The sequence below is a fragment of the Haliotis rufescens genome, unplaced genomic scaffold (genome assembly GCF_023055435.1).
Source record: "Haliotis rufescens isolate VD_foot unplaced genomic scaffold, xgHalRufe1.0.p SCAF_18, whole genome shotgun sequence".
Taxonomy (NCBI): Eukaryota; Metazoa; Mollusca; class Gastropoda; order Lepetellida; family Haliotidae; genus Haliotis; species Haliotis rufescens.
The window spans coordinates 30,490,122-30,504,870 of NW_025963868.1; the positions used below are offsets into that span (position 1 = coordinate 30,490,122).

The 14,749-nt window shown below is 40.4% G+C and overlaps 1 protein-coding gene across 1 annotated transcript in view; it reads right to left on the bottom strand.

Moving 5' to 3' along the window:
• Positions 1-11,402, bottom strand: part of LOC124115514 — a 142,106-nt gene extending 130,704 nt beyond the window's left edge. Inside the window, exon 1 of the mRNA XM_048398001.1 lies at positions 9,968-11,402. Within this exon, the coding sequence (XP_048253958.1) occupies positions 9,968-10,985 (1,018 nt within the window). The 5' untranslated portion in view covers positions 10,986-11,402. The remainder of the gene's footprint in view (positions 1-9,967) is intronic.
• Positions 11,403-14,749: the final 3,347 nt, after the last annotated feature.

A 14,749-nucleotide genomic window follows, 5' to 3' on the forward strand; every position in this document is an offset into this window, starting at 1 on the left:
TCAGCCATTCTGGACTAGTCAAGCAAATCAATTTTATAAAAAGTCAATTAACATCAAATGAGAAATAACTTTTGTCACTGTCCTGTAGTAACGGTTAAAAGAAAAAGCTGCGGTACATCACAGTATTAGGATAACTTCACATGGCTATCAGGAGTGGAACATTAATGAAAACAAAGGCAAAGTTTTTTATATACAAATCAAGTTTATTGAAGTTGAAACAATATTTATAAGGAATGACTGAAAAACTTCCAGATGAATAGGAATTGCATCAAAAATATAAAATCAAAATCAAATTGTTGCTCTATATGCATGCAACAATCTATATTCCGACAGAGAATGTGCATATAATGGAAGGCAAGAATCTGCATTCCTCTCATTCTACTCAGCAATTGATACCGTAGGGATCTTAAATGTGTCCAAGTTATAAACTCTTTTTGGCCCTGACCCTCACGGTAGTATTTGGCAATCCAACACAGCCACCATTCATCCATAAAATCATTTTTATGTAATATGCACTAACTAACCCTTAAGTATCAAAATCCATTTTAGTGATTTTCATTTGTTTTATATTGAACATTGTATTGTGCTATCTAGCTGATGCCATTATTTGTCACTGCCTATTTTCTTTTGCAATTTCTTGAAATCATTTCACACTTCTCTCACTTATATACCTGACAAATACTTGCATGTGTTGCTGTCGAAATTCACAACATTTAGGCAACTTGTAACTTTACGTTTCATAAGACCTTCACATTTCGCGTACCCCATCACCTTACCGCTGTACTGAAATGACTGCATATGATGTAGCGTGATTGGCGATACTACAACATAGATATGGGTATGTATACAATGAAAATCTACTTCATTTCTAAAAGTGTGATATTCAAACACCAAAGGCAATCACTTTCAGTACCGATTGCAAACCATCAACAAAGCGACGTGGAATGTACAGCTCGTACCACACGCGCCGTCAGTTTAATGATGGACCATCCAAGTCAGTGCACCAGCCGGGTGAGTGAAGGAAAGATGAATTGAACAAGATCGCCCATTGCAAAGATCGATGCTCATGATGTCAATCACTATAATGTTTACAGACCGCCATCAAACAGCTTGGATATTGCTGTGTGCGGTGTTAAATCCCCCAAAAACATCCATCAACGACATAAAACCCTCACACCAACAGTAACGAAGTGGTACAAAGGATTAAGGGAGAAGAGCTTGCTAATATCACAAACTGTCCGACATCCATAACCTTCTCTCAGCAATGACACTGGGATTATATATATTATTACCATTTATTTCTAATAACAGTGGCATATCTCTGATAAGGTTTTGGATGTCCCGGTCAATGAAATACTGGTGTGTCACCTGTATTGTTCTGTACATTCACATCAGCTCCAGCTGTCAGTAACACATTAACACACTCTGTAGATCTCCATCCTTCTGCTGCTGCTGCTGCTGCATGGAGTGGTGTGCCACCTGTATTGTTCTGTAAATTCACAATAGCTCCAGCCTTCAGTAACGCATCAACACTCCCTGTAGATCCATCCCCTGCTGCTTTATGAAGTGGTGTGTCACCTGTATTGTTCTGTGCATTCACATTAGCCCCAGCCTTCAGTAACGCATGAAAACAATTTGTAGATCTATACCATGCTGCTTTATGAAGTGGTGTGTCACCTGTATTGTTCTGTGCATTCACATTAGCCCCAGCCTTCAGTAACGCATCAACACACTTTGTAGATCCATACCATGCTGCTTTATGAAGTGGTGTGTCACCTTTATTGTTCTGTACATTCACAGAAGCTCCAGCCTTCAGTAACGCATCAACACTCCCTGTAGATCCATCCCCTGCTGCTGCCGCTGCTGCTGATGCTTTATGAAGCGGTGTGTCACCTGTATTATTCTGTACATTAACAATAGCTCCAGCCTTCAGTAACGCACCAACACACTTTGTAGATCCATACCATGCTGCTTTATGAAGTGGTGTGTCACCTGTATTGTTCTGTACATTCACAGAAGCTTCAGCCTTTAGTAACGCATCAACACTCCTTATAGATCCATATCTTGCTGCTGCCGCTGCTGCTGCTGCTGTATGAAGTGGTGTATCACCTGTATTATTCCGTACATTCGTATCAGCTCCAGCCTTCAGTAACACATCAACATACTCTGCAGATCGATCCCTTGTTGCTGTTGCTGCTTTATGAAGTGGTGTGTCACCTGCATAATTCTGGACATTCACATTAGGTCCAGCCTTCAGTAACACATTAACACACTCTGTAGATCCATTCCATGCTACTGCTGCTACTGCTTTATGAAGTGGTGTGTCACCTGTAATATTCTGTACATTCATATTTGCTCCAGCCTTCAGTAACACATCAACACAGTCTGTAGATCCATCCCTTGCGACTACTACTACTACTGCTTTATGAAGTGGTGTGTCACCTGTATTACTCTGTACATTCAAATAAGCTCCAGCCTTCAGTAACACATCAACACTCTCTGTAGATCCACCCCTTGCTGCTACTACTTCTACTGCTTTATGAAGTGGTGTGTCACCTGTATTATTCTGTACATTTACATTAGCTCCAGCCTTCAGTAACACATCAATACAGTCTGTAGATCCACCCCTTGCTACTACTACTACTACTGCTTTATGAAGTGGTGTGTCACCTGTATTATTCTGTACATTCACATTAGCTCCAGCCTTCAGTAACACATCAACACACGCTGTATACCCACACCATGCTGCTGCATAAAGTGGTGTGTCACCTGTATTGTTCTGTACATTCACATTAGCTCCAGCCTTCAGTAACACCTCAACACACTGTGTAGATCCATTTATCGCTGCCGCTGCTGCTGCTGCATGAAGTGGTGTGTACCCTGTTTTGATCTGTACATTCACATTAGCTCCAGCCTTCAGTAACACATCAACACACCCTATAAATCCATACCATGCCTTTCCTGCTGATGTATGAAGTGGTGTGACACCTGTATTGTTTTGTACATTCACATAAGCCCCAGCCTTCAGTAACACATCCACACACTCTGTAGATCTATTCACTTCTGCTGCTGTATGAAGTGGTGTGTCACCTGTTTTGTTCTGTAAATTCACATTAGCTCCAGCCTTCAGTAACAAGTTAACACACCCTGCAGATCCCAAGCCTTCTGCTGCTGCTGCTGCTTTATGAAGTGGTGTGTCACCTGCATTATTATGTACATTCACATTAGCTCCAGCCTTCAGTAACAGATCAACACACTCTGTATATCCATTCCTTGCTGCTCCATGAAGTGGTGTCTCACCTGTTTGATCATTGACATTCACGTTAGCTCCTTTCTCCAACAAAAACGAGACAACATTAGGGTCACATGCAACGTGAAGAGGAGTATCTCCATGAGAAGACATCATGTCAACTTTACCACCCTCCTCAAACAACATCTTGATGATACGCAAATTGTTCAATAGACAAGCAATATGCAAAGCATCACCACCAACCTGTGCTCCTCTGTCTAAAAGAAAACGCGTCATATGCGTGTTCTGGCTCTTTAATGCACATTCAAGACCTCTCTGTTTATCTATATCACATCCTTTTTGCAGCAGCAGTTCCACCACCTCACCATGACCATTTGTTATCGCACGATATAGAGGGGCTTGCGGGTAAGGACCAAAACCTCGTGAATGATGCTCATTAACATCCACGCCCATGTTAATTGCATGTTCCACAGCTGATGTAAGGCCATTTGCGCAAAGGTATTGGAAGACTGTTTGATCGTGACTGTCTCTTGCATTCAGGTTAGGCTGAAGGGCCAGAATTTGATTAACAAACACACTGTCTTTGGTTTCTGCTGCCAACATAAGTGGCGTTTTCCACCCCCAACCATATCTAGCATCTATCTCAAGCTGATGGTGTTCACTGATATAGGTCAGTACACTACAAGCCGCATTCATGCACACCCCAAGTAAAATGTCTCTCAGTTCACTCTGGCTGAATGTTCTCTTTTCTTTCTTAATAATAAATTTGATGAGATGATGTGACTTGCTGCTAGAAATTAATTCACAAAATGACTGTTTTGAAGAGTTATCAGCTAGTTTGAGAATATCAGAAACAGACATGTGACACTGTGTCTTCAGGCAGACCATTAGCAAGTCAATAAACTCTGGATTACAACATGCCTGGTGCGATAAGACGTGCAACAAATTGCTCCTTGAAATTTCAGTCGCAAATCTTCTTGCTAGATGTTTAGCATAGTTCCATGAGATGTTTGCAACAAGATCTGTCTCACCAGGAACGTTTTCCCCTGGTCTTGTGGAGTCTTTAAGACGAAGTCGCTGATGGATGAATGACAAACTACAAAAATCGATGACAAACTTTGATTGTTTTGTACTGAGAATTAAAGCGACACAGTCATATATAGAGGGGTGGTCAAACATGTATGTGTCATCTTCCTTCTTGAGGTAAGATCCAGCCAAATCATCAGCAGCTGTTATGTATTGGTATCCATGGGCATCCTCCTCTTCCAACTCTTCTCCACTAATCTTTCCATCCCTTTTAATCATAGCCTTGAACAGGGAAACCTTAATCTCATCTTTAAGAAATTTATCTAGGGTCTGTTTGAGGAATGATAGAGGTGCTTGAAAAAAAGTATCTACTTGAAGCTGAGTCTGATCCTCTTCATATGTTGTAACAAACATTTTACACACGTGGGGAAAGCCGTGCGGACAGTCAGATTGACATATCCGAGACACGGTTGACTCATCAAAGTCTATGTTTTTTGTTTTGGCATGAACATGCCATATCCTCCTTCGTTCATTAGAGTCTCTCTGTGAGGAAACTTCCACCACATACTGGGGACTAGATATGTAACCTGCCATCCTTCCCAAGTCTGCCAGTGAGGATTTCAGTACATAGTCACGGCCTACGAGGATAATGATCGTTTTGCCTTTGTTTGGTGCTGTTCTCTTTAGAATTGTTTGCTCATCCTTTGTTCTCTCTTTTTTACTTTGAGTGATCTTATTCTTTTCAGTGGTCTTGTCTGGATCCTTCATATCCACAAAAGGTCGTAGACTTGGCCTCCACTTGGCCCATTCTGCTACATCAAATACTAGATCACCGAATATGTCATCTAACATAATGACAGGGTTTGTGCTGGCCGCTATGACCTTATTGAACTCTTTTGGTGACACCACCTGATACACTTGTCTCCCCTGAGTGTGCTGATCTTTGAGGGCCATGTAGGCTATTGTAGACTTTCCCTCTCCTGGCCTTCCTTTAAGTGTCACCCATGTTGCTCCTCTGTCCAGCTTCTCCGTCACTTTCTGCAGGGCTTCTGTCTCCACCATGTCTTTAGTCATTGACTGAATCCTGGATTCCGTTCTTTCTGTAAAAACAAGGCATATATATAAAACTATATAAAAATATGTTTAAAAGTATACAGTCTACCATATTTTAATTTGACCTCAATTAAAGGAATAAAGTGTGGCCCATATCCATCACATACAATTTGACTCTGAGATCCCTGATTTTGAAATGTGTCAGTGAGTGAGTGAGTTAACATTTTTACAGTATTTCATATTGTGACTACAATATTTACAAACTTTATATGAAATAAAATCATGTCAACAATGACTGTAAAAAAATTAGTAACATAATTTCACCAAGAGGTTTGACAATACTAAATTCATCCTGTGAATGTTGAATATTGTCGATATACAATCAATAGTTTGCACAAAACCTCTTGAATCAAATGTGACACCTTCAAATTGTTTAAATTGAAACACTGCTTTTCACAGCATTTCTCTATTTTTCGATATAGGTCTGCAATATATTTGTTCTGAACCAGAGAGCAGACAGTTTAAGAAACGTTTGAATAGTACCTGTTCTGATTGTGGATCATAACAGAATGTTCATATGAACGAAGGAGCCAGAATACCAAAGTATAGAATTAAAGTGACAAAACCGTTTTGATAATCATAAGCAACAGTCCACTGAAGGATTCTGTCTATGTATCATAAACACCTGTTTATGAATCACTATCAAATAGTGATGATACCAGGTCCTTGGAAGTAGGTGATGGGTATGTATCCTGTTAGACATAATGGGAAATTTTACTTTTAAAAGTACAGTCTTATGGAGAGGTGTTGTGTCACTCAGAATCTTCATTCATAGATCTAAATACGAAAAACAGTCCAACCCTTATTTATAGTTCAGGTGGTGTAATCAGTGAAAGGGTCATTGACTGATATCCGATCACTAATATACCTGAACCCTAAGATAAACGTCTTGGCCAAATTACCTTGTTTTCAGTTGGAACGAATATGAAGATTATCACAGCCAACGTTTACTACAAAATATAAACTGACCTCCAAAAGAAACTTTACCAGAGTTTGAAATCACTCTTGCTAAAAAACAACAAAACATACATGCATGAAGTAAAGTGTATTGTGAAGATCAAACTCGAGCTTTCAGAATCATGGACAATAGGCAGAGTACATAAATAATCGCTCACGTTCAATAACAAGTCATTAGTAGTGTGTGTGACCACCAAATGCCTCAATACACGCAAAATCTCTTCGACACACAGAAAAAGGAAGTCGTCTGGTGAGGTCACGTGGGATTTGACGCCATTCGTCGTGGAGGGCCAAAATCAGTTCTTGCCGGTTGGCTGGAGAGTGTGGTCGTTGTCGAACCCTTCGATCCATCAAGTCCCAGAGGTCTATGGGGGACATGTCGGGTGAGCATGCAGGCCACGGCAGGACGTTGACGTTGTTAGCTGCGAGGAAGTTAGTGACAATTCTGGCTGTATAGGCGCTAGCGTTGTCATGCTGACAAATGACACCACGTGGCTGCTGTTGGAGAAATGGTAGGGCAACTGGCCGACGAATGTTATCCATGTACCGCTGAGCTGTCAAGTTTCCGTCAACGATGACCAGCGGTGTCCTCTCCTGCCCACAGATCCCTCCCCACACCATGACACTCCCTCCACCATATGGTACGACCTCCTGCACGCAACACGCCGCCGTTCGTTCACCCCTCCGGCGGTAAACACGTTCTCTTCCATCAGCCCTAAACATACAGAATCGACTTTCGTCAGTGAAGACAACCCTCTGCTAGTCACGTCGTTGCCAACGTCGTACAGTCCGGGCCCATCTCAATCGCAGACGACGATGTTGCGCTGGCAATAGCTGTCCTCTGTATGGTCTGAAAGCCCTGATTCCATGAGCCCTGAGTCTCCTGGCCACTGTCTGTCGACTAACCCTGTAACCTAAAGGCATTTGTCGCCGATGACGTCACTATCAGGAAGCGATTTCGGAGGTGCAAGGTACGCAAGTACCGGTCATCATGGGGCGTGGTCACCATAGGTCTGCCTGTTCTTGGCCTGTCAGCGGTCCGCCCTGTCTGTCTGTAACGTTGCATCAAGTTGGTAATGGCAACACGGGAGCAACCGAAGGTTCGTGCGATATTGGCGTGGGTGGCTCCCATCTGTACCATACCCAAGGCTCGTTCACGTTGTTCGACCGTGAGTCGTAGCATTTCTTTTGTGTTTTTTTTTATCACTGTGGATGTCTTACTTGCCATTGCAATCGTTTTATACCCTTACCCGCACGTGCATGTGCAGTTGTCCGTGGTGCACGTGTATTTCATTTTTTCGCGTGTTATCTCGCAGATATGTAACAGACGATTAACATTTTCTGCCAACACTATTGTTGTATTTAGGTTATGTGTTTTAGATAGACTTCATCGAAATTTTTTTTAACTTTGTCTGAAATTTGTATTTTCAGTTGGTAAAGTTTCTTTTGGACGTCAGTTTATATGCTTCAGCTGAACAATCATTGTGAGAACAAGTACAGAGATACAAATACGCCCGAACAACCTACCAACATACATTTGATCTGAGTGATTTAGACGAAAAAATCATATGGACACGCTACAATTTGTATATGGTCCTGTAGGGATGTAACATAATGTGAAATGTAACAAAGATCAAGAAATAATACTTCAGTGACTTTGCTAGATTCATCACAAAACTCGATGTAAATTATAGTCATGAACACGTTAACTGTGTGCACGGGGTGACATTTGGAACAATTATGAAGATTATCACAGCCAGCGTTTTCTACAAAATATATATGACTCAGCTGAACAATCATTGTAAGAACAAGTACAGAGATCTAGATAACTGTCAGTCTTTTAAGGGCCTTGCAAAATCTACCAGTGTTTGTAAATAAAATACCAAGGTAAACATATTCTTTGATAACAGTTCAGGGATCTAGATAACTCACTCCTGATCGTCCGTGCTGCAACAGTCAATGGCTTCTCCTCCTCATCCGGGCGGGTCTGAGGTGTACCAACGTTCTGCGTTCCGCCAATGTTCAGATTCCTGGCGCCCTGGACTGTCACATCACCAAACTGCTGCCGTACTTGGATAAGGTTGTACTGGGTGACTGTAACAGAAACCATATACCTGAAGCTTTCAAGATTGTGTTTCATATTTAAACAGAGATATTTCTCACGATACTGAAAACAGACAACTGTCATGAACAGACAACAAACTGCTCCTTCATATTAGTTGCTATATTTTCGTAAATGGTGACTTTCGTGTAACGATTGTTCAAAAGTGGCAAACCTGCAATTGAGCAGAGGTGGAACTTGTATAGTGGTTGTATAGGGTTAATGACATCCCTGTAAAATAATTAAGGCAATACTGTCATAGCCTATTAGCTTAAAAAAGGAAAGTCATTTGAAAACACCATGTTGAAGGTATTAGATATTTGAGCAATTAGTCATGTCCCTGTTTATCTGCACTCACCTACAGGAGAATCACCAGTCACTGGTGCCACAGGTAGCCCGGACGAGTGTATCTCTGATACAACAGATCCTGGTATTCTGGGTAGAAGAGATGATGTGGACGCTGGTGTCAGGGCTGCTGTTGTCGGGTTCTGTAGACTGGTTGTGTTAGGAACTACACAAGATGTAGTTGAGGACACTTGTGCCTGGCTTGTTGTCTGATCAACATCACCATCTGAAGCTGGTTGGAGTTGTTTCCCCTGCTGCGGTGTTGACGCTATTTCTCCCTGTGGTTGTTGACAACATCCAACAATGTGTTGTGCTAGTGTCGTAGTATCTACGAAGGAACAAGCATGTCACAGTTGGATCTAAAGCTATTTGAAAACTATGTCTACAATATAAATAATCTGTGATTCAATTTGAAAGAAAATACTGCTGAAAAAGACATTGCCTGCCATTAAAATTACATTGTTAAAAGGTGTTTTTAAGTAAAACATATTTAGACTCATTTTACAAAATCTGGTTGTGCAGCTGTAGCTCAATACCAAATCCCCAATAGGTTTATTTTCACCACCCTAGCCGTGGTAACAAACAGTTATAGTGAGTTAAACATTTGAATAAAGGATTGTGCAAGGCTCCACACGATTGTGTCGAAACTAATATGCACATTATTGTAAGTACTTGAAAGTGTTAATGCAGTAGTAAATACACTGAACACGTTGTGATACAGTGAGTGGCTGAGTATGGTTTTACGTCGCTTTTAGCAATATTCCAGCAATATCAAGGCGGGGGACACTAGAAATGGGCTTCACACATTGCACCCATGTCGGGAATCGAACCTGGGTCTCCGGCATGACGAGCAAACGCTTTAACCACTATAGGCTACCCGACCGCCCCTCGTTGTGATACAAAGTGTAGTAACGGGACTATCTGACAGATACACCTTACTATGGTTGTTCTTCAGGTGCGATTGGTGATGTGTTTCTCTTTGGAAAACACATGTTAATATCAGTAATTGAGTAGGATTTCAAAATACTAGTATCTATCTTATTAATTGAAAAATATTTTCCTGTCCATATACTTCAATTCCTCAGGTAGCACCTTACTGTCTTTAACAGCCACTGACATGGTGGGATTTTAAAACAGCATCCTCAACAAGCAAAGTGAAATTGCTTCATACAAACCTTTCTCTGCAAGTTGGTATGACTCTTGTTGAACAGTCTGGAGTTTGACCGCTACAGTACCTGCTCCAAGCTGTGACAAGTCTTCTATTCCTTCCCCCTCTTCCTCATCTGTGATGTCATCAAACAAGCATTCGTCAGCACTCTCTTCATCAACATCTTTATTTTCTGCATCATCCGTAGTACTGTGTGCTCCTTCAGTTGTTCCTTGAGGGTTGTCCGTGGCAATACCTGCAAGCTCCGTGTTTTCCCCGTCTGATGCCGCGTCCCCGTCATTGGGCTTCCTCCTGCACTTTGCTGGTGTACATTCCCCACGCTCTGTGTCACTATCATCAACATCTGCATCCTCCGTAGTACAGCCTGCTCCTTCAGTTGTTCCTTGAGGGTTGTCCTCGTGAGTACCTGCAAGCTCCATGTTTTCCCCGTCTGATGAAGTGTTCCCGTCGCTGTGCTTCCTCATGCACTTTGCTGGTGTACATCCTTCACACTCTGTGTCACTATCATCAACATCTGCATCCTCCGTAGTACAGCCTGCTCCTTCAGTTGTTCCTTGAGGGTTGTCCTTGTGAGTACCTGCCAGCTCCATATTTTCCCCGTCTGATGACGTGTCCCCGTCGTTGTGCTTCCTCCTGCACCTTGCTGGTGTACATCCTTCACACTCTGTGTCACTATCATCAACATCTGCATCCTCCGTAGTACAGCCTGCTCCTTCAGTTGTTCCTTGAAGGTTGTCCTTTTGAGTACCTGCCAGCTCCATGTTTTCCCCGTCTGATGACGTGTCCCCGTCGTTGTGCTTCCTCCTGCACTTTGCTGGTGTACATCCTCCACACTCTGTGCCACTATCATCAACATCTGCATCCTCCGTAGTACAGCCTGCTCCTTCAGTTGTTCCTTGAGGGTTGTCCTCGTGAGTACCTGCAAGCTCCATGTTTTCCCCGTCTGATGAAGTGTCCCCGTCATTGTGACTCCCAGGGCACTCTGCTGGTGTACATCCTCCACACTCTGTGTCACTAGCATCCATCTGGCCTTGATCGTTCTGATTCAGGCTTTGAACATACTTCACTGTTTCTTTTTTTTCATCAGTGTATCCAATCTAAGTAGGCATCTAACTAATCAGCATCAACCTACAAGACAAAAGTCCTAACGTGTACAGTGTCTGCCTAAAGGACAGCCTTACATTTGGTATCAGTGTATCAAGTATGATAATTCTCTGCCACAGCACTGTAGCGCAACTGGATTTTCTTGTCAAATCGGTGCTAGCTCTCAGTACAATAGAAAAGCAAAAATTACACATTTTTCTTCAAAAGTCATATTCCACCGTCTTGAAAACTAAGACCAGTATGACAGCACGAGTTTCATCCATAATGACCGCCCTTAAAAATTGTCTCCCTTGGATCATCTGCAAGCGTGAAACCAAAACAAAACAAGATGAGTAAACAACCTTTCAACTTGTGGTACTGACGAGCAACAAACGAGTACTATCCTATACATTAATTATAGTTTACGTCTTCGCAACCGTCTTTTTTTACAAATGATGATTACTTATTCTTGAGGTTATTTGCCTTTATTAATCAAATGCTTTCATCTCTTCTTGTTGTGTTGTGATGCGACTTATTTTTCATAAAATTGTACACGTGCATATCTCTGTGCATATAAGTCTGCATGTTAATATTTGTACATGTACAAAATTGTATATATATAATGTCATTGTATGTATATGGGCCTATGGCCAGAATACAATAAATGATGATGAAGATGACTACTTGATTTCATAGAACTTTAATATTACAAAACAATATCACCATGTTGTCTGAAATGTTCCTGTTTGACTATCGTACCACAAACTTGTGACAAAGCGGGTCACTGATGTTTGCCATGGTTGTTGCTCTGTTGTATACATGTATTTGTGTGCTTTCACACTGATGCTCAACAAAACCGTTTTATTATGGTTTTCAAACTTTACTCAATGAGTCTCTATATCGCCAAAACAAACCTGAAGATACGGTTTGACCCCATGGCAAAAGTACTAAATTTCATTACAGTTTTAGTAAATAATAATAAAGTAGCCATAAATACCCATGGTTGCCTCAATTCAAAGTTTACACCCCAAACAAGATATTTACCATTCCAAAACACTGTCGTGATAACATCCATATATTCACAAAAGTATGTTATTGAAGAAACTATTCTGAAAGGGATCTCAGATTCTTAGTCATAATATTGTCATTGTTTCTTTTGGTTTTTCGGAATATAATAAAGGAAATGCATTAGTCGGAGCCAAATAAAGAGCGTAAGGAATGTTTAATGTTAGACACACCTGGCAATTACTAAGTGCCTTATTATCCTATTTAAAGAAAGAAATATGGCTTTGGGGATATACATTTTTTTAATTACAGTTTCTGATGTATAGTTAGTTTGATGCAAGTGTAAATTGAAAAGAAATGAGAAACCGATTTCAACTTTTGTTGACGTATCATATTAATCAAGAAACAATATGTAATGTCAAAACAAAATTCCCACAAACGACAAAAACTGCATGACAAAATCGCGCCAGTTGATACTAAAATAGGCATTACTTGATTGATTCCTTGGTCAATTTTATCCACCCCAATAGCCTATATGCAAATATTGGTGGAGTAACTTTCATGCACTGCCACAATGTCCTCTTGTTGAAATGTGAGAGTTGATTTGTCGTTTTGACGTCACTCACACTGGTCCGTTTTGACTTGAATCCACTACGAGCCCTAAAGCGTGAGAGCAATGGCAAAAAGTGAGACTTCCGCCCGGCCCCTCATGACATTAGGTGATAATGAGCCGTTTTGATGTAACACAAACTGATCCATTTTCACTTCTATCCATTACGTGCCAAGTCTGTGAGGACCATAACAAATACATGTAAAACATTGTAAAAATAAGTCTGCATGCAGCGATCTTTGTGATTGAAAAGAAATTGTTCCTTAGGTTATTGTTACTGATTTCGCCATCCTGTAACAACGGGACCAACATAGTTATACTTCCTGATGCTACTGGGCTAATTTCGTTGTCACAGTCACCAACATCTTTTCTATATTACTATTTTATTATTTGTTTTGTTTGTTAGTATTAAGCGGTCTGTAAATAATCGAGTCTGGACTAGACAATCCAGTGATTGACATCATGACCATCGATCCACGCAATTAGGATACGATGATATGCATCAACAAAGTCTGACCACCCGATCTCGTAAGTCGCCTCTTACGACAAGCATACTCACCTTATAGAATACACACTGAACTATATATTTGTTCGTTTCTAACGTGTGTGAAATACGCATAAAGTCGGAAAGCTCACGTTAAATCTCCTACAGTAATTTAGGTAAGTAAGTAACTATTCGTTCTCAAATTCAACCCGACAATAACTAGTCACACAGTGATAATTACAGAAAAGCATAAATCCGTCGACACTTACTTTATGTGCTGTATCATAGGGAAATTAGTGGACGAGCTCTGAACACCGAGCCCTCATTCTAAAACAAGTAGAGATTACTGCAGAGGATCAATTGTTCCCCGCATTATAAAGATGTGTGCCGAGGAAGTACGTGTAAGCTATGGGAGGAGAGAATTGGTGTAAAGTACAAATTGGTTGTTATTAATATAGTTATCTTTGGAAAGCACAAAACAAGAAACAGTGTCTTTAAATGGTCAGCACAAGGAAATACCAGGCAAGAAAACTTGATATATACCCACTAATAGTACCAATAAAAAGAATAAATTGATATAATATATAGATAACACAACACATGTCATTCTTTAACATGCGTTTGCAGCAAATATCAATATTTCTGGCCAACATGTTGGTTGGGTTAAATAAAACAAACTTAAAAAATGTAATGACTCCACTGTAAATTAACTTCAGTTCCATTATAAAAATTCACGCATTCATTTAGGGATTCCTATTTATCTAACAGCAAGTTAAGAACACACAGTTTGGTCAAGTCATCTATAAATATTGAGAATTATCTTCCATATTGTAAAAAGAAAGGTCATAGGTCACTTTTCTCAAAACTTTGTTTAAGTAATCACAAACTAAAAATTGAAAAAAATGGTAGGTATACAAAAAAACAACCCCATTGGAACAACGTCTCTGTGAAATATGTGATGTCTCAGAAGATGAGCAACATTATGCAAAACCAAGAAAAAGAATCACAAATAATTCTAAATCGTGATAAAGAATTTGGTACACTCTGTTAAAAGGAACAGTTATTAATGATTTTACCAACAGTTATCCAGAAACATCTGTTATCATATCAACAATTACAAACAAATTCCTTGTATGTACAACATTACCATGGTTTCGCTCAATTTTCATATTGTTTCAATATCATTATAATACACTTGTTTTGAAATAAAATTGTTATAATGTACCTCCTTTGTATGTTGAATGTACCTTTGTTTTTCAATTGTCGTTTATAGTGCATGTATTTTGTTGTTTGTGATAGTGTAATATTGCCACTGTTTCTTCATGGAGTGGACATATCTCGTCTAAAATATATGTTGTATGATAGTTTCTTACAGTTGTGTACGGGGGCAAAGTCGCCTAAGGCGCTGTAATTTGCTATACAGAGTTGTGTCCCTTAGGCACGCCAGAAACCTATGACAGAGGAACCTTTCCCTGGAACCTTTCTCGATGGCTGCCTGAATAACATACTATACATTGCAAAGGTAGTGCGTAACAGAGCTGTTCGGGTAAGGGAGATAATCACTCACGCTCAGTGATACAGCTTGAATAAGATAATGTACAGCATTG